The sequence below is a fragment of the Carcharodon carcharias genome, chromosome 1, assembly GCF_017639515.1.
Source record: "Carcharodon carcharias isolate sCarCar2 chromosome 1, sCarCar2.pri, whole genome shotgun sequence".
Lineage (NCBI taxonomy): Eukaryota > Metazoa > Chordata > Chondrichthyes > Lamniformes > Lamnidae > Carcharodon > Carcharodon carcharias.
Genome location: NC_054467.1, coordinates 68,317,896 through 68,344,542, shown reverse-complemented (window position 1 = coordinate 68,344,542; position 26,647 = coordinate 68,317,896). Strand labels below are relative to the sequence as shown.

Below are 26,647 nucleotides of genomic sequence, written 5' to 3'. Positions count from 1 at the left end.
ATAATGAGCTATCTCACCTGGCATAATGAATGGCACTTAATAGATATGGCTTTGTTGTAGAAATTCCATTTTGCTGTGCTCCCAGTTGGAGAGGAAACATGTAGAAATTTGAGAGTTAAGAGTATTGAAAATGATGTAGAACCTTAGATATTCTTGCTGTGTAAATTCTACTTTTTTTCATTACTAAAGGAGCTGATCATTTTTAATTCCCTTGTAGCTGGGCCCTGTCAAAGAGCTCAGCTTTCATAGAGAAGACGCAACTTGTGATTAAATGCTGAATTTTAATAGACAAAAGCATAATAGAAATGGATAATTGTATGTGGAAGCATTTTAAGTGACACTCAAACAAGTTATTCTTGAACATGTGGCACAATGGAAAATTATTATATTCTGTATTGTTTATCTCTTGAGTGGTTTTTTAGTTTCTATGCTTAATAAGATCCCACAAAGGGCAATGAAATAAATAGTTAGATCCTTTGTTTTCATTGTAGGGTAAGGGATAAATGTTGTCCAGGTCACCTGGAGAACACTCCTGCTCTTCTTAGATTAGTACCATGAGATCTTTTAAGTTCACCTGAGAAAGTAGATGAGAACTCAATTTAACATCCAATGCAAAAGATGGAATTTCAGCCTTGTACTATTTGCTAAAGTCTCTGAAGTGGGACTTGAACCTCAGCTTTCTAGCTCAGGTGAGGTGCTAACATACTGCCAGTGTTGTGCATATAACTAACTAGAATGGATGAATTGACTGCAAAATGTGAGCACCATAAAAGAGAAAAATATAATCGCTTTGTGCACTTTTATTACGTGGATTCAATTGTATCTTATATGTACAGTTCTCTTTTTTTGATTTGTTGATGTAAGATAATGAGATTCAAATATGGCATTGAAACATTTCTGAATCACATCAATTTACAATTTAGTAATAGGTATGAATTTATTGACTCAGTTAATTGCATCTAACAACCCATCTCTCTGAAGTGCTAAAATATGATTTCCGGCACTTTAGCAACATTAGTGGTCATGTCTGAGGCTTTTAGCTTGTTTTTTCAGTACCACTGGGAGATGGCTACCTCAGCCCTTTATATATTGCACATCAAATTGTTTTATTGTTCTTGTAATGTGTGTACATACAGTGTTGAAGTATTAAATTAGTCATGAAAGACATTGACCATTAAGCTCTTCCAGAGCGATTAAAGCTCACTTAAGGTTTGATTCAACTGAGGTTTATTTGGAAGTTGTTTAGTCTAGGGTGTTCCTTGCTAATTTTGTGTGAAGTGGATAATGCTAAATTATATCATGATAAATGTGTTTTATTCTCTCTTTCAGCAATTTTTATCTTCACTAATTATAAAGATTTGTAGCAAACGTCAGTCAATTGACAGTGATGGTGTGAAGGCCATGGACCATATGGATCACATGGCAACCAGATTTATTTCTGTTTCATTTGTGAAGAACTCTCTGATATTTTTTTTCCAATTTTTATTACAGGAATGGCAGAACTCCATTCAGAAAAATGCTGGTCTTGCATTTATTGAGCTTGTTAACGAAGGAAGGTAATGTTGTTTTAGTATTTTTTATTCTAAGAGGTAGATCTTTGTTAAATGAAGCTTTTAGTTACCAAAGAGTTTGCAGTATATTCCAGTATGTCCATATGCACATGGATGACTGATGCAAGATTTCCAGCTTCAGAATTCAAAGGTTCATAACACCTGTGTTAGTGAGCAAATGCCACTGTGATCTATGTCTCAAGGTCACTGCTGCCAAACTTTTCAGCTGTAGGGTAGTTTTTCAGTGAAGAAATTTGTTACCCTCTGAAAAAAAGCATTACATCATGTATTGTGCCACTAAGAATTTAGCAGAGGTTTTGACTTTTTTTCAATACCTGTTTTTTCTCCTGTTCTATAATTATGTACAAATAAACATGATAGTTATTTTGGATAGAGAAATACCTATTGAAAGAACTTCAGATAAGCAAATCCATTCTTCAGGCCCAATTAAGAATGCAAAAGACAAAATAATACGTCAGCAATGTTTATTCACTTAAATCCTGTGAAACTATTTGGTCGGTATCATGTACTATATAATATCTATGAAACATGCGTTGAGTAAACATTTATGAATTGTAATAGTTTGTAGATTGTCCTACCCCTGAGAATTGACTTTTTTTAAAAAGGTCTGATTCTTGTGTTTATGCAACATCAGTTTTGGTTTTCCTTTTACAAAGCCATGTTACATAAATTTGGTGGAAAATAAAACTACTTTGCAAGGAAATTGTTTAAATATATTAAGTTTGCAGAAGGTTTATGATAATACTTGGAAAAACATTTTTGTTGTGTAAGGGAAATCTAGAAGTTTTGCTACTGAATTTGATCCCAGGGGCCAGTGTAAAGTAACAAGGGTATTAGGTTACACTGGAAGGACCTGGCCTGTTGTTTTTTCTCATTATATGGTTCTGACCTGCTTTGACCTCTTGGAACAGAATGGTTGCTCTGAATTTGGCCCTTGATTAATATTTTATGAGCCCTGATAACACTAGGATTCTGTGCACCTATAAGAGAGTTGGTAAGGTCTATCTGGATTAGATGTTAATCATTAACAAATCAATTAGTGATGTAGAAGTGTAAGCAATTACCAGCCATTTTTTTTAGATGTTATGTGCTAAGGAAGCACAGCAAGGTCTTCCACAAAGTTTATGTGGTTAAATAATCCAGTCTGAAATTTTTAACTGCGCTAATGGGATGGTATCATAATTCCTAATTTCACATATTCCATATATTGATGAAGTATAACCTAGCTTAAAGTGTAGGGAAATCATGTGATAAGCATGCATTTGTAAATGTCATCATGCAATACATTGCCTGCTTCAAAAACAAATCAGGTTTTTATTTGTTTATTCATGAGATGTGTACATGTGTCAAGGCCAGCATTTATTTCCCAACCCTTGAACGTGATGGTGAACAGCCTTCTTGGACCACTGTATTTAAAGAGCCTTTAGCTATGCAGATATGGGGCCCAACAACATCTTGTGCTGAAGACTTGTGCTCTAGATCTAGTTATGCCTCATCCCAGCTGTCCTAGTACATACGGGACATCATCTAATAAAAGTTGATAGCACAAACTGGTCTACTCAATTGGTTGGGCCTAATGTGTTGATGCCACACATAACACAAAACATCTCTAATATGTGTTTGCGTAAAACTTGGCCCTGTTTAGGTTTGTGTTGCATCCCTTCTTGTATGCTCACTTGCATTTGGAACATTAAGGAATAATTTTTTTTTTAAAACAAGCTGTATGGAAGTTGTATCAACTAAGCCTGCACTAGTTCCCACTCACTTTAGTTCCTAGTAAATTATATATTATATATATATATATATATATATGTATGTTTTTTGGACTTTTTCAAATTTATATATTTTAAGTGTTTTCCTTGGACAATTGCATTAGTTTAGGCACCCAGAATTGGGCAGCTGCAAGGACTTATTGTAGATTAATCATATTTGATGTAGCATTCTGACAAGATGGTCATTGTGTCATACCAATAGATTTTGCCTAAGGCCATTTCCCGGTTGCCTTACTTTATCTTCTGCCACTGAATTCATAACTGGAATGCAATTTTCTCTTTGTGGATGCTTGCAGAATCCTAAGCTATTATCACTTTTGCATAGAGTAATTTAGGTATTTGTTTCTTGGAGTGCAAGAACCTGAAGAATGCTGATAACTGAGCAGTAGATAACCAAATGTATGGTTGGGTAGAATGAAAGCAGAGTGCTGGAAATATTCCAGGTCTCACAACATCTGTGGAGAAAGAAAGTTAAATGTTTTGAGTCGAATATGACTTCAGAACTGAAGGAAGGCAGAAATGTAAAAAACAAAAAAACTGCGGATGCTGGAAATCCAAAACAAAAACAAAAACAGAATTACCTGGAAAAACTCAGCAGGTCTGGCAGCATCGGCGGAGAAGAAAAGAGTTGACGTTTCGAGTCCTCATGACCCTTCGACAGAACTTGAGTTCGAACTCAAATTCTGTCGAAGGGTCATGAGGACTCGAAACGTCAACTCTTTTCTTCTCCGCCGATGCTGCCAGACCTGCTGAGTTTTTCCAGGTAATTCTGTTATTGTTTTTGTGAAGGCAGAAATGTGTTGGGTTTTATGCCGTTGAAAGGGGGGTGGGGAAAGAAGAACATAACATAAGAAATAGGAGCAGGAGTAGGCCATTCTGCCCATCAAACATGCTCTGCCATTCAATAAAATCATTGCTGATCTGATTGTGGCCTTAACTCCACTTTCCTACCTTCCCCAATAACCCTTTATTTCTATGTCAATCAAAAATCTGTCTAACTCAGCCTTGAATATATTCAATGACCCAGCCTTTACTGCTCCTTGAAGAAGAGAATTCCTGAGGTCAACAGCCTTCTTAGAGAAGAAATTCCTTCTCATCTCCATTTTAAATAGGAGATCCTTTATTTTTAAACTGTGCCCCCTAATTCTGGATTTCCCCCATGAGAGAAAACAGCGTCTTATCATCTACTCTGCCAAACCCCCTCAGAATCTTGCATGTTTCAACAAAAAGGAATGTATGGGTTAAGATAGAAGATGGGAGAGATTAAATGATGAAGACGTCATGGAACAAAAGGCAAATGGAGTGGTAATGGTTATAGTAAAGGAAGAAAGCATTTGTCCAGAGTGTGAATGGCAGAAAATGAACAGCTCTGACGGAAAGCTAAAACAAAATTAAACAGGCACATGGCAAAAAAAAATATAAATGGGGGTCAGAGTCCTTGGAAATTGTTGAACTTAGTGCGAGTCCAGAAACTTCAAATGCTGAATTAGAAGATGAGGTGCTGTTCCTTGAGTTTGAGTTGAGCTTCACTGGAACACTGTAGCAGGCTGAGGACAGAAATGTGAGTGCGAGAGCAAGTTGATGAATTATAATGGTAAGTAACTGCAAGCTCAGGGCCATGCATATGTACTGAGTGGAGGTGTTCTGTAAAACAGTTCTCCATTCTGCATTTGGTCTCCCTAATGTAGAGTAGACCACATTGTGAGCAGCGAATACAATATGCTAAATTGAAAGAAGTGCAAGTAAATCGCTCCTTCACCTGGAATGAATGTTTGGGGCCTTGGATAGTGAGGTAACAGAGCAGGTGTTACAGCTCCTGTGACTGCATGGGAAGGGGACAAGGTGTTGGGGATGATTGAGGATTGGATCACTGTGTTATGGAGGGAATGGCCCCATCTGAATGCTGACAAGGGAGGGAAGGGGCAGATGTTTTTGGTGGTGACATCATGCTGTAGGTGGTAGAAATGGTGGAGGATGATCTTTTGAATGTGGAGGCTAGTGGGGTGGAAAGTAAGGACAAGGGGAATCCTATCATGGTTCTGGGAGGGAGGGGACAGGCTGAAAGCAGAAGTGCAGTAAAGGGGTCAGTCATGTTTGAGGCCATGTCAACCACAGTAGTTTTGGGAGGAGGGGAATCCTTGATTGAGAAAAAGGAAGACATATCAGAAATGCATCAAAACAGATGCGACAGAGATGCATGGCGATCTCGCGGAAGGCAGTGTGTGATGAAGCATAGTTGAGATAGCTGTGGAAGTCTGTGGGCTTACAGTGAATATTAGTAGATAGCCTATCCCCAGAAATGGAGATAGAGAAGTCGAGGAAGGAAGGGAAGTGTTGGCTATGGACCATGTGAAGGTGAGAGAAGGGTGGAAATTAGAAACAAAGTTGAAGCTTACTTACAAAGTTGAACCGCCTCCTCTTCACCATGGACATCCAATCCCTGTACACCTCCATCCCTCTCCGGGATGATCTGATCAGTCTCCGTTTCTTCCTCGAATAGAGGCCCAAACAATCCCCATCCACCACTACTCTCCTCCGTATGGCTGAACTTGTTCTCACGCTGAACAATTTCTCCTTTGACTCCTCTCACTTCCTCCAAATAAAAGGTGTGGCTATGGGTACCCGCATGGGCCCCAGCTATGCCTGTCTCTTTATGGGGTATGTGGAACATTCCTTGTTCCAGTCCTACTCCAGCCCCCTTCCACAACTCTTTCTCCGGTACATCGATGATTACTTCAGTGCTGCTTCATGCTCTCGTCGGGACTTGGAAAAATTTATTAATTTTGCCTCCACATTCAAAGGATCATCCTCCGCCATTTCCGCCAACTCCAGCATGATGCCACCACCAAACACACCTTCCCTTCACACCCCCTGGTGGCATTCTGCAGGGATCGTTCCCTCCGGGACACCCTGGTCCACTCCTCCGTCACCCCCTACACCTCAACCCCCTCCCACGGCACCGTCCCATGCAACCGCAGAAGGTGCAACTCCTGTCCCTTTACTTTCCATCTCCTCACTGTCCAAGGGCCCAAACACTCCTTTCAAGTGAAGCAGCATTTCACTTGCACTTCCCTCAATTTAGTCTACTGCATTCACTGCTCCCAATGCAGTCTCCTCTACATTGGAGAGACCAAATGCAGACAGGGTGACCGCTTTGCGGAACACCTTCGGTCTGTCCGCAAGCGACCTCCCTGTCGCTTGCCATTTCAACACTCCATCCTGCTGTCATGCCCACATGTCCATCCTTGGCCTGCTGCATTGTTCCAGTGAAGTTGAACGCAAACTGGAGGAACAGCACCTCATCTTCTGACTAGGCACTTTACAGCCTTCCAGACTGAATATTGAGTTCAACAATTTTAGATCATGAACTCTCTCCTCCATCCCCACCCCCTTTCCAATCCCCTTTTTTTCCAATAATTTATAAAGATTTTTTTTTTCCCACCTATTTCTATTATTTTTAAAAGTATTTCCATCCATTGTTTTATCTCTACCTTTTAGCCTATTTTGATCCCTTCCCCCCACACCACCCCTACGAGGGCTATCTGTATCTTTATTATCACATTCCTTAGATAATATCACCAGCTTCAACACCTTTTGTCCTTTTGTCTATGACATCTTTAAGTTATCTCCACCTATCACTGGCCCTCTATCCAGCTCTACCTGTCCCACCCCCCCTTAAATACAGATTATATTTCACCTCTTTTCTATTTTTCCTTAGTTCTGTTGAAGAGTTATACAGTCTCGAAACGTTAACTGTGTTACTCTCCGCAGATGCTGTCAAACATGCTGAGTTTTGCCAGGTATTTTTGTTTTTGTTTTGAAGCTTACCAGTTCTTGGCGCCAGTACAGTCTTCAATGTACCGGAACAAGAGTTGAGGGAGGAGGGCTGAGTAGGACAGGAACAAGGGATGTTCCACATAGCCCACAAAAAGATGGGCATAACTAGGAACCATGCAGGTACCCATAATGACGCCTTTTATTTGGAGGAAGTGAGACAAGTTAAAGGATAAATTGATCCATGAGCGAACAAGCTCAGCCAGGTGGGGGAGGGTGGTGGTGGATGGGGAGTGGTTTGGACACTGGTCAGGGAAGAGAGGAGAGCCCTCAGACCTCCCTGGGGTGGGTGGGAGGTGTAGGGAGTTTGGATGTCCATAGTAAAGAGGAGGTGGTTAGGGTCCGGGAACAGGAAATGGTTGAAATGACATAGGGTGTCAGAAGAGTCATGGATGTAGATAGGAAGAGACTGGACAAGGGGAGAAAAATGGTGTCAACATAGGAAGAGATAAATTCGGGGGGGCAGGAACAGGCTGAAAAGATAGATCTACTAGGACAGTCCTATTTGTGATTTTGGAAAGGAGGTAAGAAGCGGTCTTGGTGTTGGGGGACTATAACGTGAGAATCTGTGGAGGGAAGATCTCCAGAGGAAATGTCAGTGATAGTCCTGAGAACTGTGGCTTGATGTTCAGTGGTGAGGTCATAGTCCAGGGGGAGATGGGAAGAAATGTTTGAGAGTTGGCACTCAGCCCCTGCAAGGTAGAGATCAGTATGCCAGACAACAACAGCACCACCTTTGTCAACAGGTTTGATAGCAATGTCTGTGTTAGACCTGAGAGAATAGAATACAGCAAGTTCAGAGAGAGACAGTTAGTGAGAGAAATTAATATGGCTGATGTGATGCCAACAATTCTCAATGTAAAGATCAAAAGCGGGTAAGAGGCCAGAGTGAGGGGCTCAGATGGAGGGAGAATACTGGAGGTGGGTGAAAGTGTCTACTGGTCTGGGGGACGATTACTAGTTAAGGCAATGCTGGATGATTGCTTGCAGAGGAGAAACACATTGGGAATGTTAAGGATTAAAGAAATAATAACAGCAACTTATATTTGTATGGTTCCTTTAACATCATGATATGCTCCAAGAATAAGGGGTATAGCAGGAAGGCAGACAGATGGGATTGGGACGACTGCTCATGTGAAGCATAAATATTGATACAGTTTAAGGAATAAAAGCCTGCAGCTGTGTGTCTCCTTCGCAGTCCATTAATTCCACATTGGTGCACCCCTCTGCTGAAGGGCCTAAAGTGGATGGACATTTCCAGTGCTTCCACAGCAAGTGGCTATAGATCTTGTGAGATTCTTGAATGGGTAAGGATGTGATAGCAGTACTTTGAAATTCACTGGTATTTAGAAAACCTAGGCATAGAAATGTTTCTTGTAGAGCTTGGTTAATCTTGAAAATCATCATGACACATTCTTCCAGACTGAGATAATGGGCTGGATTTTTGGTTCCAGCCAAGGACGGGAACTGAGCGACTGGGAGTCCAAGATACCAGTGACAGCCAGCATTCCAATTTCCTAATGTTGTTCCCAGGGCCAGCCACATTCACTAAGGTAGGGGGAGGGAAGTCCTGGGATCCTGTCTGGTCCTTGATTAAGGCCAGTAAAGCTGATTTAAGGAGCTTGTAAATGAGGGATGTTTTGATGTTCGCCAAGATGCACTGGCTCCTCACACTGTCTGGGGAAGATCAGGGAAGGGAGGTGGCTATACATGGGAACCAGCCATGGCTGCCCCAGGGAATTCCCTGGGCCCCATAAAAGGGTGAGCGGTGCAGAGGGAGCCTTAACCATTGACAAACAGGAGCCCTTGGCACAGCACAGGCAGCATAGAGAGTGGGCAGTAAGCACTCGGGCAGTGCAGGCGTTTGTCACCCTCCTTGTATCATCGGGGCCTAAAACAGGGAGGAATGCTGCCAGGGATGTTTGGGTGGTTACCTGGCCACAAGGAAAACAGCAGCTGGCAATGGGAGCAGAACTCTCAGATTTTGGGCCCAGTGGCGATGCGGTCATGCCCTCAGGACCATCTGGCAAAGATGGAGCTACCTGGCAATGACCAAGAACCAGTGCTGCAGGAGATTGCGATTCCCAGGCATTCACTGTTATCTGTGCCCCTGTTGCAGAAGACCTCACATCTCGCATGACTAGCTGTCATGCCATCCCAGTAGCCATTAAAGCCTCTGTGGCCTTGAACTTTTTTGCCTCTTGCTCCTTCCAATGATCAGTTGTGGACCTTGAAGGCATTTCCCAAAAGGTAGCATACCACTGCATCTCACAGTTTTACTGATGCCTCTTTGCCAGAGCTGGACAGTACATTCATTTCATGACATATGTGGCCTCACAGGTCAGTTGGTTTCTCAACTGTGGCTGCATTCCCCCAGGTACAGGGCAACATCAAAACATCGAGTGACTGTTCATCATTAGGAACGACTTCCACTTCCTCAATATTCAGCTGATCTTCGATCAGGACAAAAACTTCCTCTCTGTGTGATTTTGCTTTCCTGGCAGCTGGAAGCAACTCCTTCATCATCTTCCAGTTGGTAGCTGCACTCCAAATCCAAACTCCAAGGATGTATTGTAGGGGATAAGTGGTATCTCCTGAAGAGATGGCTACTCATCCCTCTGAGAGCCTAAGAGACACAGAGGCAATGCAACCAAAGCCATCTGTTCACCAGGACTAACATTCACTGAGTTGGTAATTGGGCTTCTCAAGGTGTGGTTCCAGTACTTGGAAAGGTGACACCCTGCAATACACTCCCTAAAGGGATCTAGGTTGTTGTGGTGGTCTGCTTTGGTCACCATAAATGGCCCTCTGGAGGGGTATTGGATCTTGACGATGGTCAGGCCTTGTAAGGAGACAGCTCTTCGGGAGAAGAGGAGGAACAGGGTGAGGAGGCAGATGGGGAAGGATACAGAACACCGTGGCTGCGCAGGGAGGTGATTGGGCACAGCATGGTGCTTGAAGGTCTTGTCAAGACACCATGAATGTCAAGGGTCACTTGATTCCAGAACGTTTCAACTGAGCCCCTCTGTCCCAGGATGAATGGTATGGAACTCACTCTGAAATGTTTGTGCTAACACTTCCATTGAAGAGCAGCCTGGAACATGTGAAGTCTTACCACCAATCAGTCTGGAAGTTTCACCATCACCACTATTGATGGACCCTTGCTCTCCTTCAATGTTTCATACCTCCTTTTATTAATGGTGGGACAGAAAAAAAGTGTCTCATGTGTGTCTCATGTGTGGCTTCATGTCATTATTTGAATTGTATGCAGAAAGGAAAATAGTGCACAATTGCAGCAAGAAGAAACCCTAGTCACCCACTCAGTGCTCTGGTTGACGAGGTGGCCTCCATGCTTGGCTATGTAGTGCTACCTTTGTGGCCTTGAAGGATGTGGAGGCAGCCATGTGAACTGGAGCACAGTAGCAGCGGCAGTGCTGAGGCTGCCCATTGCAGCTGAGCATCTGGCATGTTGTTAGATGGGTGAAGTGCAATCCACTCCCTTAATGAGCACATTACCCTTTGCAATCACCATCTCAACATGAATGCACGCTTCACCACAGCGGACTTCCTTGTGGTCTGTGATCTGACTATTTCTATTGCTCTCTTCATTGATGCAACAGTCTCAAGGCACGGTACCTCTCCATCTGTTTGGACCCTCTCTCATGCATTATGGGCCTGTTTCTCCTGCAAGATCAAAAAAGAGTTATAAGCCACTGCTGTCCTCAGTGGAGGCTTCTCCAATTCATTGGAGGATGCATGTTTCATTGCTTGCACCTCTATGGCTCTGAGGCAATCTGAGAGGCCAGTAAGTGCCCTGAGCACATTTCCCATCAGCTGCTCAGGCTCCTCAGCCGATGTGTCTGCTGGAGGGTGAATACCCAGAGGCCTGTCCTGAGGGTTGGGGTAGCACTCAGAATGTATCGGGCCATTGAACCTTTACCTGTACTGAATCCAAGTTCTTCTGGCCACTCTTCTGCTGCTGATAGGTCTTTGTGGCAGGCCTCCTCCTGCACCCCCCCCCCCCCCCCCCCCCGCCCCCGCCCCCCCGCCCCCGTAGCTCCCTCCTCACCCTCATAGCCTCCATCGTCACCTCCACGCCTGAAAGTAGAGGGTTGCACTGCCCTGTGTTCCAGGCCTCTGGCTGTTGAGACATTGTGGAAATGATGTTTTCTCTGATTCTTCAGTGTGCATTTACAGCTGAGAAAGGCTCTGTGGTGAGTTTAAATCGGACATGCACTTGTTTTGGCCCACCTCCGCTCCCACCCAAATGGCTGTTAATTGACCACCAAACCTGTCTCCAAATTAGCTGGGTGGTCAACACCCACCCATGAAACTTGGGGCCCATTTCCCTGGAGCATGCTTGGACCCAGAAATGATCCAAGTTCTATTTCCTGCCTCTGCAATGAAAAACCAGCCCAATAGGTTTGAGATTCATAGAAATTTTAGTTTACAAGAGGGAGATGAATGTGTGACATGAACTGCCCAGGATTTCAGTGGAAGCAGTGCAACACAATTTGAGGGAGAAATGGTTAGATATTTCAGAGAGTGAATGATTGTAAGTATTCATCTTTTTGGAAATAGTTAAGTTGTCTGCCTTGACTTTTCAAGTCCTGTACTTTCCTAAGTTTCTCACTATGTTTAATAGTTCCTCTCATAATCTAGAACTGCAAAAAAGCAGTTGTCATTGTGGAATTCCTTTAGAATGTTAAAAGAATGTTTGTATGGGTTTAAGTAATGTTTTCTTGGTTTGAGCATGTAAGCTGCAGGACCTGCTGCTTTTAATCATTCTTGATTTCAAGAAGGAGCTAATGTTTCTTAAAGGCCCAGTGGGAAGCAAAGAATTTTACTGAACTGTTGATTATGTATTTTGTTTGGTGGGCCTTATATCAAGAGATTTGACATGATTTTAAGATAGCAGCCAATGTAGGCCTGTGAGCACATGGGTAACGTATGACCGTGTTTTGATGTCACTGTGTCAAACTGTTTGTATGATTATGGACTGGCTTGAAACTGGATAATTCTCATTGTGGTTTTATTCATCGTAGCTTTAGGTTCAAGAAAGAAAGAACTAACATTTTCATGGTGTGTTTCATGACCTCAGGGTGTTCAAAAGTACTTTACAGCCAATAAAATATTTTAAAAGTTTAGACATTGTTCTAATAGAGGAATTAAAGCATTAAGTTTTAATTTCTAAAGTTCATAAAATGATGAGTGTCAGCAGACTATCTCTGAACTATAAATGAGTGAGAATCTTTGGTGATTCCTCACTTTTTTTTCCTCCCACCCAACCCCACTAACTTTCCAAGTTGGGGATGCTTAGGAAATATGCCTTACTGATAACCCTCCTAAGACCCTCTAACTGAGCATAGATTTGTGATTAAACATAACCACATTCTTGGTCCTTATACATTTGTATTGAATGCCACAGTATATTTCCAGGTTTAAGATAATATGAAATTGATATCTTTTTGGAGAAAGTGAGCTGAAATGCATAAATACAGTATTTCCAGATTGCCGTGTATCTGTACGAAAGAGAGATGATGGCAAGCAGTAGAAAGTGTGACTTATCCCAATCATGGGAATTAGTTTTTCAAAGATTTAATTTTTCCTATATGAGCGAGATGAAGGAAGTGGAGGATGCATAAGAGGCTAGAGTTTGAGGAATGCAGAGTTCTTGGAAGGTTGTAGGCCTGGAGGAGGTTAGATAGATTGGGAAAGGTTTGAACACAAAGATGAGAATTTTAAAATGGAGGCATTCAGAGTTCTATAGCCAATGTTGGCCAGTTGAGCACAGGTGATGGGTGACCTGGATTTGGTTTGAATTGGTGTACAGACAGCAAAGATTTGGATGTGCTTCTTAAAGGGACTTCAACTCAATAGGCAAAGTATGTCAGCTGAGTTCAATGTGGGGAAGTGTTAAGTCATCCACTTTGGATCTGAGAGGCAAATTGGAATATTTTCTTGAAGGCATGAGACTAGGAACTCTGGAAGAGCAAAGAAGCTTCGGGCTCTGTGTGCACATCACAAAGCAAGTCTGCAGGTACAAAAACTAATGTGAGAAAAGCCAATGGAATGTTGGCGTTTATTTCAAGGATGTTGGAACACAAAAATTAGGAAATGGTTCCTTCAGTTGTACAGAGTCATGGCCAGGTCTCATCTGGACTACTGATCACAAAAGATAAATTGGCTTTTCAAAGGATACAGCACAGGGACAACAGAATGATACCTGGGCTGAAAGGATTAAATTATATGGCTAGGTTGCATACACTTCGTTTGTATTCCCTTGAGCTTGGAAGGTTGAGGAACAATTGATTGAAGTTTTAAAATAATGAAGAGATTCAAAGAATTACATTGAATTTTATAGCATAGAAACCGGCCATTAGGCCCAACAGATCTATGTTGGTGTTTCACGAGCCTTCTCCTACCTTGCTTCAGTGCTATCAGCAAATAATTCTATTTTCCCTCATATTCATCTAGCTCCTCCTTAAATGCATCTATGCTATTCACAACAATCACTCCATGGAATAGTGAGTTCCACATTCTCACCACTGTCTGAATAAAGAAACTTCTCTTAAGATTCTGCATTGGATTTTCAAGTTTCTTCATATTCATGGCCCTTAGTTCTGGACTTCCCCACAAGTGAAAACCTCCTCCATAATAGTATCCTATCAAACTTCTTCATAATTTTAAAGACTTGTTTAAGGTTATCTCTCAGGTCCCAGCCTGTTCACCATTTCCTGATGGTTATAATCTCTTAGTTCTGGTATCATCTGTCCAAATCTTTTTTGCATATTCCGAGTGCTTTTGGGCTGTAACTTCCAAGTTCCAAGTTGTCGTGCCTGGAGGTGTACCCCAAAGATACGCTGGGGAACCCACCATGGAAGTTCCCAGGTAAGGTTTGCATGGCAATTGTCTGAGAAGTGCAAACTTCCCATGGGCAATTATCCTGCACTGAGAACCAGCTGAAAATGCAATTTAAATTGCAAACTTTGGATTGTTCCAAAGTTGCCCAGAAAAACTTGAAGAATTAAATCACTTCTAGCTTCTGGATAACTATTGTACAGGCATACACTGAATACGCATAGGACTCCCCTCACACCCAAGAACCCCCCAGGGGACTCCCCCCACCCCCGACTACTCCCCCACCCCTCCTTCCATGGGACACCCCATATACCTCCCTCGAGACTTTCCCTGACCACTCCCTCAGGCCTGACCCCCCCCTTGCCCACCTCACCTCTTCCCCACGCATAAAATTGTACCCACATACCTTATACACTTATCTTGTCAAAGACCTTTAAACCTGGCTGGACATTTAAACTTACCTGGTTTATGGCAGCTAGTGCTTGCGCAAAAAGGGAGATGTGGCTTATTTACCTTCAACTCTGCAGCCGGACACTAGGCCTGGAGATAGGCTCCGCTGCCCAGATCTTGCCTGGCCTGAGTCGGAAGGTTGGCGAGATAGGATCACCTGGATTTCAAGGTAAGAACTTTCGAGTGGAGTGGTAATCTGACTTGATTGCCACTCCTTCAAAAGTTATGGCCATTTGTATCCGTTTCATAATATGGAGACCAAAACTGTGCACACTACTCCAAATGTCGCCTCACCAAGGTCCTTTATGAATATAACATTAACCTTCGGCTTTGAAGTCTATTCCTGCAGAGATGAAACCCATACCTCGATTGCTGTTTTTGTGGCTTTGATAACCTGTGTTGCTACTTGTAATTCTTTGTGAATCTGTAACCTGAGACCCCCTTGTGTCCTAACCCTATATTAACTCTTATGTGCTCGTTATTTCTTGTCCCAAATACATGACCTCAGATTTATCTACATGACCTCAGATTTATCTATAGTGCAATTAATTTACCATTTTCATGTTCTTTCTGCAAGTTTATTAATATCTTCCTTTTTTGTCATAATCTCGCTCAGATTAGCTATACTCTCCAATTTGGGGTAATTGCTAATTTTGATATTGTATTCCTAATTCCTGAATCTAACTCCTTTAATATTCAGTAAGGTAAATACAGAGACACTTTTCACTGGTGGAAACCAGAACAAAGGGGTGAACTTGGATATACCCAAAAATGGGAGCAGGAATTGTGATGTGGGATTAACCATGCCCATTGCCTCCGATGCAGACAGCGTGTAAGCTTTGTGCTACTTGCTAATTTAAATTGTTGTAGCATACAACCAGTGCTAATGGTGCTACATGCCTGAGCAGGGGTTGCAAAATCATGGAAGGCTAACACCGGTTAAAGCTAACTTGCAAAAATTTAAAACCAGCCTACACCACCTAAAGGGAAGTTGCACAGTGGCTTGAGCCAATGCTGGAAGCCACCTCCACAACTTCCTCTTGCTCTTCCTGCAACTCTTCCTCAAAACATCATGATATATATTTTAGGTAATGCCACCATAGATTGAATGAAAAGTTCCCTGTTATCTTTGGACAAAAGTTTATAATCAATTTTATAATATCCCCCACTGCCAGCTGATTTGTTCATCTTGGCCTCCTGAGGTTCCCAGCATCTCATATGCCAGTCTTCAGCCAATTAGTTTCACAACACATGATATCAAGAAACAGCTGAGCACACTGGATGCAGCAAAAACTTTGGATCTCAACAACATCCCTGTTGAAGACCTGTGCTCCAGTACTAGCCACACAGCCAGCAAAACTGTTTCAGTACAGCTGCAACACAGGCCATCTACCCAGAATCACAGAATTGTTACAGTGCAGAAGGAAGCCATTCAGCCTGTTGTGTCTGCACCAGCTCTCCAAAGGAGCAATTCTTGTACCACTCTGTGATCTTCTCCCCATAGCCCTGCACGTTCTTCTTTTTGAGATAATAATTCAATTTCCTCTTGAATGCCTCGATTGAACCTATCTCCACCAAGCTCTCAGACGGTGCATTCCAGATCTCAACCACTCACTGCATGAAAAAGTTTCTCCTCCTGTCACCATTGCTTCTTTTACCAACTACCTTAAATCTGTTTCCTCTTGTTCTTGATCATTCCACCATTGGAATAGTTTTTTGCTTTCTACTCTGTCCAGACCCCTCATGATTTTGAATAGCCCTATCAGATCTCCCCTCAACCTTATCTTCTCCAAGGAAAACAGTCCCAACTTCTGCAATCTATTTATGTAATTGAAGTTCTTCATCCTTGGAACCATTCTCTCTCATGCCTTCAAAGCTTAGATTGTGGTGCCCAGAGCTAGGTGCAATTGTCCAGTTGAGGCTGAACTAGTGTTGTATACAAATTTAACATAACTTCCTTGCTTTTGTAGTCTATGCTCCTATTAATAAAGCCTAGGATGCTGTGTGCATTATGAACCGCTCTCTCCACCTATCCTACCACCTTCAATGAGTTATGCACATGTACACCTAAGACCCTCTGCTCCTGCACCCCCTTTAGAATTTTACCCTTTTTTATATTGCCCCTCCACGTTCTTCCTACCAGAATGAATCACTTCATACTTCTGCATTGAATTTCACCTGCCACCTGCCTGCCCATTCCGCCAACCTAACTACATCCTTTTGAAGTTCAATACTGTCCTCCTGATGGGTCACAGTATTTCCAAGTTTCATATCATTCTCAAATTTTGAAATTGATGTACACCAAGGTCTAGGTTATTAATATATTTCAGGAAGAGAAAGGGTTTATACACCAACTGCTGGGAAACCTGAACCTTCCTTGAGTCCCAAAAACGAACATCAACCACTACTCTCCATTTACTGTCAATTTTGCATCCATGTTGTCCTTTTATTCCATAAGCTATAACTTTGCTCACAAATCTGTGATGCGGCACTTTCTCAAATGCCTTTTGGAAGTCCATGTACACCACATCAACAGCATAACCCTAATTAATCCCCTCTGTTACCTCATCAAAAAACTCCAACTTCGTTAGACATGATTTTCCCTTAACAAATCTGGCTTTGCTGGCTTTCCTTAATTAACCCGCATTTTCCCAAATGACTATTAACTTTGTCCTGAGTTATTGTTTCTAGAAACTTCCCCACCACTGAAGTTAAAGCAACTGGCTTGTAGTTGCTGGGCTTATCTTTGCACCTTTTTTTTGAATAATGGTGTAACATTTGCAATTTGCCAGTCCTCTGGCACCACCCCGAGTCAAAGCAAGACTGGAGATCATGGCCAGGGGCTCCACAATTTCCACACTCACTTCCCTCCATATCCTTGGATGCGTCCCATCCGGACCTGGTGCCTTATCAATTTTAAACACAGACAGCTTACCCAAGCCGCCTCCTCATCGATTTTAGACCCTTCAAGTGTCTGAACTACCTCCGCTTTCACCACGGCCTATGCAGCAGCATCATCCATTGTAAAGTAATCATTTAGTGCTTCAGCCACTCCTCCTACCTCTATGCATAAATCCCCTTTGTGGTCCCTAATCCCTTTTATGTTTGCTGCTAGTCTCTTTTCATACTCTCTTTGCTTCTCTTACTTGCTTGTTCACTTTCCCTCTGAACCTTCTGTGTTCAGCCTGGTTGTATTACTTCCCCGGCATCTGTCATAAGCACACTTTTTCTTCATCTTAATCTCTATCTCTTTTCATCGTCCAGAGAGCTCTGTATTTGTTTGCTCTACCTTTCCCCTTCATGAGATGATACCTTGACTGTGCTGAACAATCTCTTCTTTGAAGGCAGCCTATTGTTTAGTTAGTATTTTGCTTGCTATCCTTGGTTCCAATTTATCTGGTCCTGATCCAGTCATACCTGACAAAGTGGAACATTGCCTATGTATGTCCTGAGCACAAAAAGCAACCCAATTCAATCACTTAGACCCCATCTGTCTACACTCAATCATCAGTAAAGTGATGGAAAGTGTTGCCGAGGGTACTTTCATGCAGTACTTAAACTGCAATAACCTACACATGAATGCTCCATTTGGATTCTGCCAAGACCACTCAGCTCCAGACCACATTATAGCTTTGACCTAAATGTGGACTGAAGAGTTGAATTCTAGAGGTAAGTTGAGAATTGGGTAACAAGACAACAACTCTTGATGTGTATCATCAAGGTGCCCAGGTAAAATTGAAGTCAACGGGAATCGGGGGTGGGGGGAGCTCTTTCTGCCATACCCATCACAAAGGATGATGGCTGTGGTTGTCAGATTCCAATCATCTCATCCCCAGGATATTGCTGCAGGAATTCCTCATTTGTTCTAGACCAAACATCTTAAAAGCTTCTTCATCAATGACTCTCCTACATCATTAGCTCAGGAGTGTTAACACGTGTACAGGTTTTTGCTGTTTTGATACATTTGTATCTAAGCAATTGGAAAAAAAATATTTACAAGTGTTGTATTTTTTCTGCTCATATTTTTTCTGCTCATGTATGCGTATTTATGTTCGGTTGTCTGTTAAAGATAATGAAAATACTTTTCTGCACAGAATTTTAAAAATCTGCACTTATTTCCTCTGAACGTTGTTTTTGCTATTTTATACAAGACAGACTACTCATGATGGAAGAACGTTCATAGAATTTTGCTTGTTTATTTTCAATGCCAGAAATATTCAGAACTGAAAGTTTATATTTTTATATTTTTACTACCTGAGAATTTGCTTCTGAGTTGTTGGTTTCCTCCATAGACTGCTATGTCATACCATGAAAGACCACCTGGTGAGGGTAGCAAATGAGGCTGAGTTTATCCTGAGCAGACAACGGGCAGAGGATATACATAGACATGCTGAGTTTGAGGTAAGCTGACGTTTGCTGGATACATGCTATAGTTTGCCATTTGTCTAAACAAAACTCTACATAGTTTGCTCCACAGAGGTGGTGACTGGTCTTTTCAGGATTAACAATTTACGTGATAGTTTTCTTGTATAATTTTGCAAGCAAAATTCTAATTGTATTTTAAAATGCATATGACCACTCTTTCTCGGGCAAGTTTGACTGCTGCTCTGTGTTAATGACTCTGTAAATGGAGATATGGTGCTGCATTGAAACAAAGTCACATTCATCTTGTTGATCTGTGATGCCAATTAAGATATTTTATGTGGAGGAGATTCTAATGATTCAGAGTTGTAGGTAATTAATTACAGATACTTGAAGGAAATGCTGCTTGTATGGTTTCTGTAGATTTATTTTTTCCTTATCTTTATTTCTTCCTTATCTTTATTTCTCTATTCTTGGCTATTTTTCCTATTCCACTATCCTCCTTCTTCCTCTGGGTACATTTTTTTCATATTTACAAGACTTTGTCCAGTTAACCATTGTAAGTACCTGCATATTGCTGGTACTATTTGTGACATGTTCCTGTTGCCACAATATATTGTTATGGATGTAAAGATTGTTTGAGCATTACCAAGATCCGCTTTTGCCCCATATGTATTGAGGCAAGTTTATAAACCATTCGTTTAATATGTAGATTATCTGAAATTATAAACACCATTGTTTTGGTTGGGGCACCTTAGAAGAGAAGCCTGAATCAAAGATAAACAAGAATTGGAATGGTATTTTCTGAAAGATAAATATTGCATTTGGAAAACTGCATTTGAAAGTACACGTGGTATGTGGTCTGCTTCTAACGCACACGCTTTTTTGTTTAAATACTGTTTTTAGCTTCTGCGGTATTGTTTTTTTTTGTTGTTTCCTTGTGGCACCAGGTATTGTTTTATTGTAGTCTCCTGTTTGTGGTATAAGAGTGAGTCCAGTAACCAATGTGAAGAATTGCAGTGTGTTAGGAAATAGAGATAGCTTAAGTAAGTTGTATTGGTACTTGTAGATGTTAGGAATGAGTTTTATCTTTAAAGTTTGATTGATTTTATTCCTGTATCTGTGTATTAAGAAAGCTCAAATTGAGTTTTAGTTTCACTTTATAAAGGTGCCTGCATTTTAATGAGGTTTTTTACAACTGTAAGCTAAGTTAAAAAAACAAGGGTAAAAGATTAGACTAGAAAGGGGACAGAGAGGCAAGTCCCTCCCACAGACACAAAAACTAGAAACAGCAGTTTTAAGTTTGTTTGAAGCCAGGACTCCAGAGAGACTGGACACTGGGAGAGGGAGCTGCAGATTTCCCAAAAGAACCAGAAGCTCCCAAGGCCAAAGGAGTGAGACAGAAACTGGGGAAAGTCCAAAGAAGACCTTCTAGTCAAAGAAAGGACAGGAACCTGGAAAAAGTCCTGTTAATGAAGATGAGTGAGGAGTAGAGAGAGAGGCTCCAAGCTTCTGATTTAAAGCGTCAAAAGCTGCAGGAAGCAGATTTAAAGCGAGAACAGGAAAGAAGGTCCAAAGAGACAAATGAAGGCATGTAACTCTTTGCTAAGGGCATGTGAAACAGTGGTACTGTTGATGGCTGAGTTGGTGAGAGAGAGTGCGTGGAAGATGGCTTGAGTGCATATGGTGACCCAGGGGAGAAGAACATCGAAAAGAGAGTTCGAAACCCTGGAGGGTGAAGCCTTGCAGAAGACGTCTGAGAGGAAGTGTCAGTTTGGGAGAAGATTCCAAAGCGAGGCCTTGGAGAGTGAAGATTGGAAACCCTGGTGTGAAAAATGGAGTGCAGTGAAACAGGTTGGCTCATGGTGTGACAAGCGGCTGGGGGAGAGTTGAGGGGAGACCCATAGCATCAGGTTGAAGTGGTATCTGTCACTTGGTTTTAGAGCATGGTGTGTCCGACAACAGGCTGCCTATTGGTTTACATGGACTGGTATTTACTGTATACATTAAAGTATAAGATGTATTATGTAACTTGTGCTATCCTTACAAATCTGTATACATCTGTAAAGGTATAGTTGTGGGTGAAGGAGTATTGTAATATGGCTCATCTTTTCTTGTTTAATAAACATTATATTCTTTTGTTAAAAGCTCATCAGCTGACTTCTGTGACTCTGTTCAGTAGCTATGCTCCATGTATCTAAACAAACTATTAAAAGTAGGATCTATCAAATGGGTTCCACTCTGGGATTGGGCTTGTCCAGAGGTAACCTCAGCTGGGATCATAACACATTGTGATAGTCTTAATGGCATGATATTAATATGAATCTCCCTTCCCTCTTGCTACAAAAACAGGAAAACAGAAAGTACTAGGAATGCAGGCAGGCCAGGCACTATCCAAAAAGATAAGTTAGTGATTCAGACAGAGAGTGATCATCTGAACTGAGTATGGAAGGCAGCTAAGCCCTTCCTTTGACTTGACCAAAATCAAATGGGAAGCACAAGAATCGTTGGTCACAAATCAGAAGTGCAAACTGCTATTTCAAAAGAGCAAGCGGGTAGAGCAATGTTGTGGCAAACTTGTGGCAATCAGGTCACCATGCTTGCCAAGTTGCAAAAGTATGCAATATTCATAAAACAAATGCACAATCTTTTGAAAGTAGGGTTGAGGTTTTAAACCATCAGCATTCAAGACCAAAACACTGCCAGAAACAGAAGAACAGCTTCAAAAGAGTCTTCCAATCACACTTCCGTAAAGCAAGCCTGCTGTCTATTGTTGCACCTGCCCTGACGGGAGTGGGTGTGGTGATGTTGTGTTTATCAAAGTCACTGTAGTCAGTAGTTGAATACGATAGGCTATAGGACCATGTGGTATCCCATTCCTTGAGGAGATGGTTTGAAGCTCAGACCTCGCATTGTCCAGCTAAAATCTTTGCCATCCTAGCAGATAATTCACTGGGCACTAGATGATTTTATTCATCACAGTCTCTAATGCCATCTGATACTAATGTTTTTGTACATTAATCCCATCTTCATCGCGAAAAGCTGTTACATATTGAGAAGAATTTGTAAAAGACAGATAGACATCAAGAAGACCAGAACACAATTTTAATGACATCATGATGCACTGGGCAAGCTCAGCACATGAACACATTGAAAAACTTTAAAGGGGAAACAGTGTAATAACTTATACAACTTCAAAAACAAGTAATCAAATCCCTGTGAATATTCAAGTTTTTGTGTAGATATTGTATCCTTTCAATAACTGCAGGATTATACATTTCACCTGAACCTTTGAGAACAGTGACTGCATATTTTCCAGAAGACTGGCAAGATCCTGTTCACAGTATCCCATTACCAGGAAAATGCTGAATAAGTGGTTTCCCACCACTACTACTTTTAGCTCCAAGGTATTAGGGCGCCACGATTTAAGGAGCGAGTTAATCTCTCAAACGACTGATGGGGATTCCTATTTAACACACCCTTTATCAGTCATTAGCAAGTTGGACACCTTAAGGTTTCTGAATATTCACGCTTGGCAGAATTACAACTTGCTCTTTTTCTTTTTAAATTATAAATATAAATGAAGACTAACTACGATTAATATCTTCTATGTCTGATCTGCTGGAAACTTTAGCACTGTGGCTAAATGTGGGGTGATTTCTTGGGGGTCTCTCAAAATATTCTGAGCGTGTAGGCAAACTGTCAGCTAAAATGTTCTGTTTTTACAGCATTCTTCAGTTTATTTTGTAAAAATGAACTTATTCAACAGTAAACTGTCTATTTTATTAGAATTTATCTAATAGAAGACTCGGAGACGGAGAAGAATTGACAAATCTCCAAGTATTGGCACCTGTGCTCTGACTCTTGCCTTGCTTATACTCTGTCGCCTGCCATTTCCGAATGCAGCGACTGGACATTTAATAGACCTTGTCTCATGGCCAACCTCCTGTAATCTCCTTTTATGCCAATAGTGCCCTATTCCTTTCAACCACTCAACAGATCTATTAAGATAAAGGCTAAGCACATTTGGATGTTGCAGCGCTGCCCCAGATTGCCAAAATTGCACATTTCAGCGCTGCATGAGCACTCGTGCAGCATTTTTGTTGCTCATGCACCTCAACTATTTTGTGAAAATTGCCAACTGCCAGCTAAACAAACCAAGTTCTTCAGTTAGCACCCCTCGTGCCACTGGAATTTTCAAGAAAATTTCGAGAGCAATCAGACCACTTGCACTCAAGGCTGATTCTGCTTTCACAGCTCTTCATAGAGCAGTACCATAGATCTAAACATATCGTCATTTGAGGCACCCAGAGAAAATAGGAACAAGCAACTTGCTTGAGTTTTTCGATAAAGCAACAGTGAGGGTTAATGATGTTAAAGCAGTTGTTATTGTGTACATGGACTTTCAAAAGGCAATTGATAAAGTGCCACACAAAGGCTTGTCAGCAAATATAAATCATATGTATTAAAAGGGACATTGGCAGCATGAATACAAAGCTGGCTGAGTGACAGAAAACAGTAGTGGTGAACAGTTGATTTTCAGACTTGAGGAAGGTATATAGTGGGGTTTCCAGAGGTTGGTATTAGGAAATAGGCAGGCTGGTGGAATGGTGGGCACGTGGAAGATGAAATGTAATGCAGAGAAGTTTGAAGTGATTTGTTTTGGTAGAAAAAATGAGAAAAGGCAATATAAAATAAAGTATGCAATTATAAAGGGGGTGCAGGAGGTGTTAGACCTGGAGTTATACATGTGAGAAAATTGTTCAAGGTGGCAGGACAAATTGAGAAAGCAGTTAATAAGTTATACACTAGGATGCTGGGCTTTATAAACAGAGCCATAGAGCTCAAAAGCACGGAAGTTATGGTGAACCTTTATAAAACACTGGTTGTGCTTCAAATGTTGTGTCTAATTCTGGGCAACAACACTTAAGGAAGGATGTGAAGGCATTAGAGAGGGTTCAAAAAAAGCTTAATAAGAATGGTTCTGAGAATGAGAGACTTCAAAGACATGGATAGATTGGAGAGGTTGGGGCTGTCCTCTTTAAAATAAAAGGTTGAGAGATTTGATGGAGTTGTTCAAAATTATGAAGGTTCTGGACAGAGTAGATAGGGAGAAACTCTTCCTATTGGTGGAATGGACAAGAACCAGAGGGGACAGATTTAAGGTGGTTGGCAAAAGAAGCACTGGCAACATGACAAAAAACATTTTTATGCAGCGAGTGTTTAGAATCTGGAATGCACTGCCTGAGAATGTGGTGGAGGCAGATTCAGTTTTGACTTTCAGAAGGGAATTGGATCATTATCTGAAGAGGAAATATAATCGCAGGGTGACAGGCAAAAGTGAGATACTGCGTGGGCTGTTCTTCAGAGAGCTGGCGTGGACACGACAGGTTGAATGGCTTTCTTCTGTGGTATAACCATTCTATGATTCTAACTCAGCTACATTTAAAATTACCTCAATCTTTTGCAGTAGTTTGGCTGATTTGACGCAAATTATGCTGATAAAGGAGCAGAAACTTTGTCAATATTAGATTACTTAAAGAATCTACTTGGAGAAAGAAGAAATGTGATGAATGATATACTGAAGAAACTTCACTCGGGCTCCGAAGGAACATTTGAAAGCAAAAGGTTGACTACTATAGAAAGAAATGAAGTGAAATAGGAATTGATAGGAAAATAGGCATGACAGCTAAGATCAGAAGTTACTGAAGTATATGTTTGGATTTTAAACCCACACAGTCTTCCCTATTCATCTCTGATGAAAGACCTGTACTCAAAAAGTTCACCCATCTTTTCAGTGTAAGCGACCTGTGTGTTTCCAGTATTTTCTGGCTTTTGTACCTGCAATTTATTTTATCTCACTAAAGTTAAAATTCCTTTCCTGTTGTTTTCTCTGTTAGCTAGCTTTTGCTTTGTCCTCTGGGTTTGCCTGAATTACTTTGAATTTTTGATGTGTTTCTTGAAAATAGGATTTTAAAAATCCGGCTGCTCATGGCCTTTCTTGGGCCTTGATGGACCCTCTGAATTCTCTTATTTTGCAGTGAATGTAACATTCATCTCTTCAGACCTTCTAACTCGACTCACTGGGATTGTCTCATGATCTTGCAGGTTACATTGCCAGGTAACTAATCCTGCAAAATTCACACCCTTGGCTTTGCTGTCATCTGCTAAAGCTGCTTACTATTCCCGGATCATCCTGTAATGCAAATATAACTTCTTTTCTTGACTGAAATAGTTGTCTTAAACCCCTCCCCCTTGTCTCCTCCACCCTCACCTCCAATGATGTGTGTGGAGCTCACTGATTTCTTTGTCTTTGAGATTGAAACCATTGAATCAACGGGCTCTGCCACTTCCTTCCCTTCCTAAAGCCCACTGGCCGAACTTCCTCAAGTTCTCTACTGTCCTAGCCCTAAACTTGCATCTTTCTGTAGTTCCTCTCCAGTTCCCCTGACGCCTGCCTTCTCTGAGAGCTTGTCCATGAGACCCACCTCCTGTTCTCTTGATGCTATTCCCACTAAACTGCTGATCACCCAACTTCCCCTCCTGGCTCCAGGTTAGCTGATATTGATAACTGTTATCTCTCTCTTTAGGTACTGCCCTTTTCACCTTCAAAACTGGCATTGCCAACCCTCTGCTCAAAAAAACCAAGCCTTGATCCCCAACATCCTTGCAAATTGCCATCTCATCTTCAATTTCTCATTCCTCTCCAAAGTCCGAGAACATGTTGTTGCCTCCCAAATCCATGCCCATCTTTCCTGGAACTCCCATGTTTGAACCCCTCCAATCAGGTTTCTACCCCTGTCACTGTACCGAAATGGCACTTACTAAACTCTCAAATCACACCGGATGTAACTGTGGCAAAAGTAAGCTGTCCCTTTTCAACTTGTCTGTAAGCATTTGGTGGTTAACCACCCATTTTCCTAAAATACCTCTCCACTGTTATCCAACTGCGTGGGACAGCACTGACCTGGTTCCATTGTCATCTAATTGTACCCACTGTGCTGCCTGCAATGGCTTCCTTTCCCACTCATGCACCGTTAACCTCTGGTTCCCCCAAGGAATAATCCTTGGCCCCCTCTTATTTCTGAAGAAAAGAGTTGACGTTTCGAGTCCTCATGACCCTTCAACAGAACTGAGTGAATATAAGGAGAGGGGTGAAATATAAGCTGGTTTAAGGTGGGGGTGGGGTGGTGTGGTTGTAGGGACAAGCAAGCAGTGATAGGAGCAGATAATCAAAAGATGTCACAGACAAAAGAACAAAAGAACACAGAGGTGTTGAAGGTGGTGATGTTATCTAAACGAATGTGCTAATTAAAAATGGATGGTAGGGCACTCAAGGTACAGCTCTAGTGGGGTTGGGGTGGAAAGACTAGCAGGGCATAAAAGGTTTAAAAATAATGGAAATAGGTGGGAAAATAAAAATCTATATAAATTATTGGAAAAAACGAAAGGAAAGAGGAAGAAACAGAAAGGGGGTGGGGATGGAGGAGGGAGTTCAAGATCTAAAGTTGTTGAATTCAATATTCAGTCCGGAAGGCTGTAAAGTGCCTAGTCGGAAGATGAGGTGCTGTTCCTCCAGTTTGCGTTGGGCTTCACTGGAACAATGCAGCAATCCAAGGACAGACATGTGGGCAAGAGAGCAGGGTGGAGTGTTAAAATGGCGAGCGACAGGGAGCTTTGAGTCATTCTTGCGGACAGACTGCAGGTGTTCTGCAAAGCAGTCGCCCAGTTTACGTTTGGTCTCTCCAATGTAGAGGAGTCTGCATTGGGAGCAACGAATGCAGTAGACTAAGTTGG

At 41.7% G+C, this 26,647-nt stretch overlaps 1 protein-coding gene across 2 annotated transcripts in view; it reads left to right on the top strand.

Moving 5' to 3' along the window:
* lrba (LPS responsive beige-like anchor protein) overlaps positions 1 to 26,647 on the top strand; it is a 917,803-nt gene that overhangs the window by 369,460 nt on the left and 521,696 nt on the right. For both annotated transcript variants that reach the window (XM_041200623.1, XM_041200530.1), the window contains exons 34-35: positions 1,492 to 1,556; positions 18,781 to 18,889. In XM_041200623.1, coding sequence (XP_041056557.1) covers positions 1,492 to 1,556; positions 18,781 to 18,889 — 174 coding nt within the window. The remainder of the gene's footprint in view (positions 1 to 1,491; positions 1,557 to 18,780; positions 18,890 to 26,647) is intronic.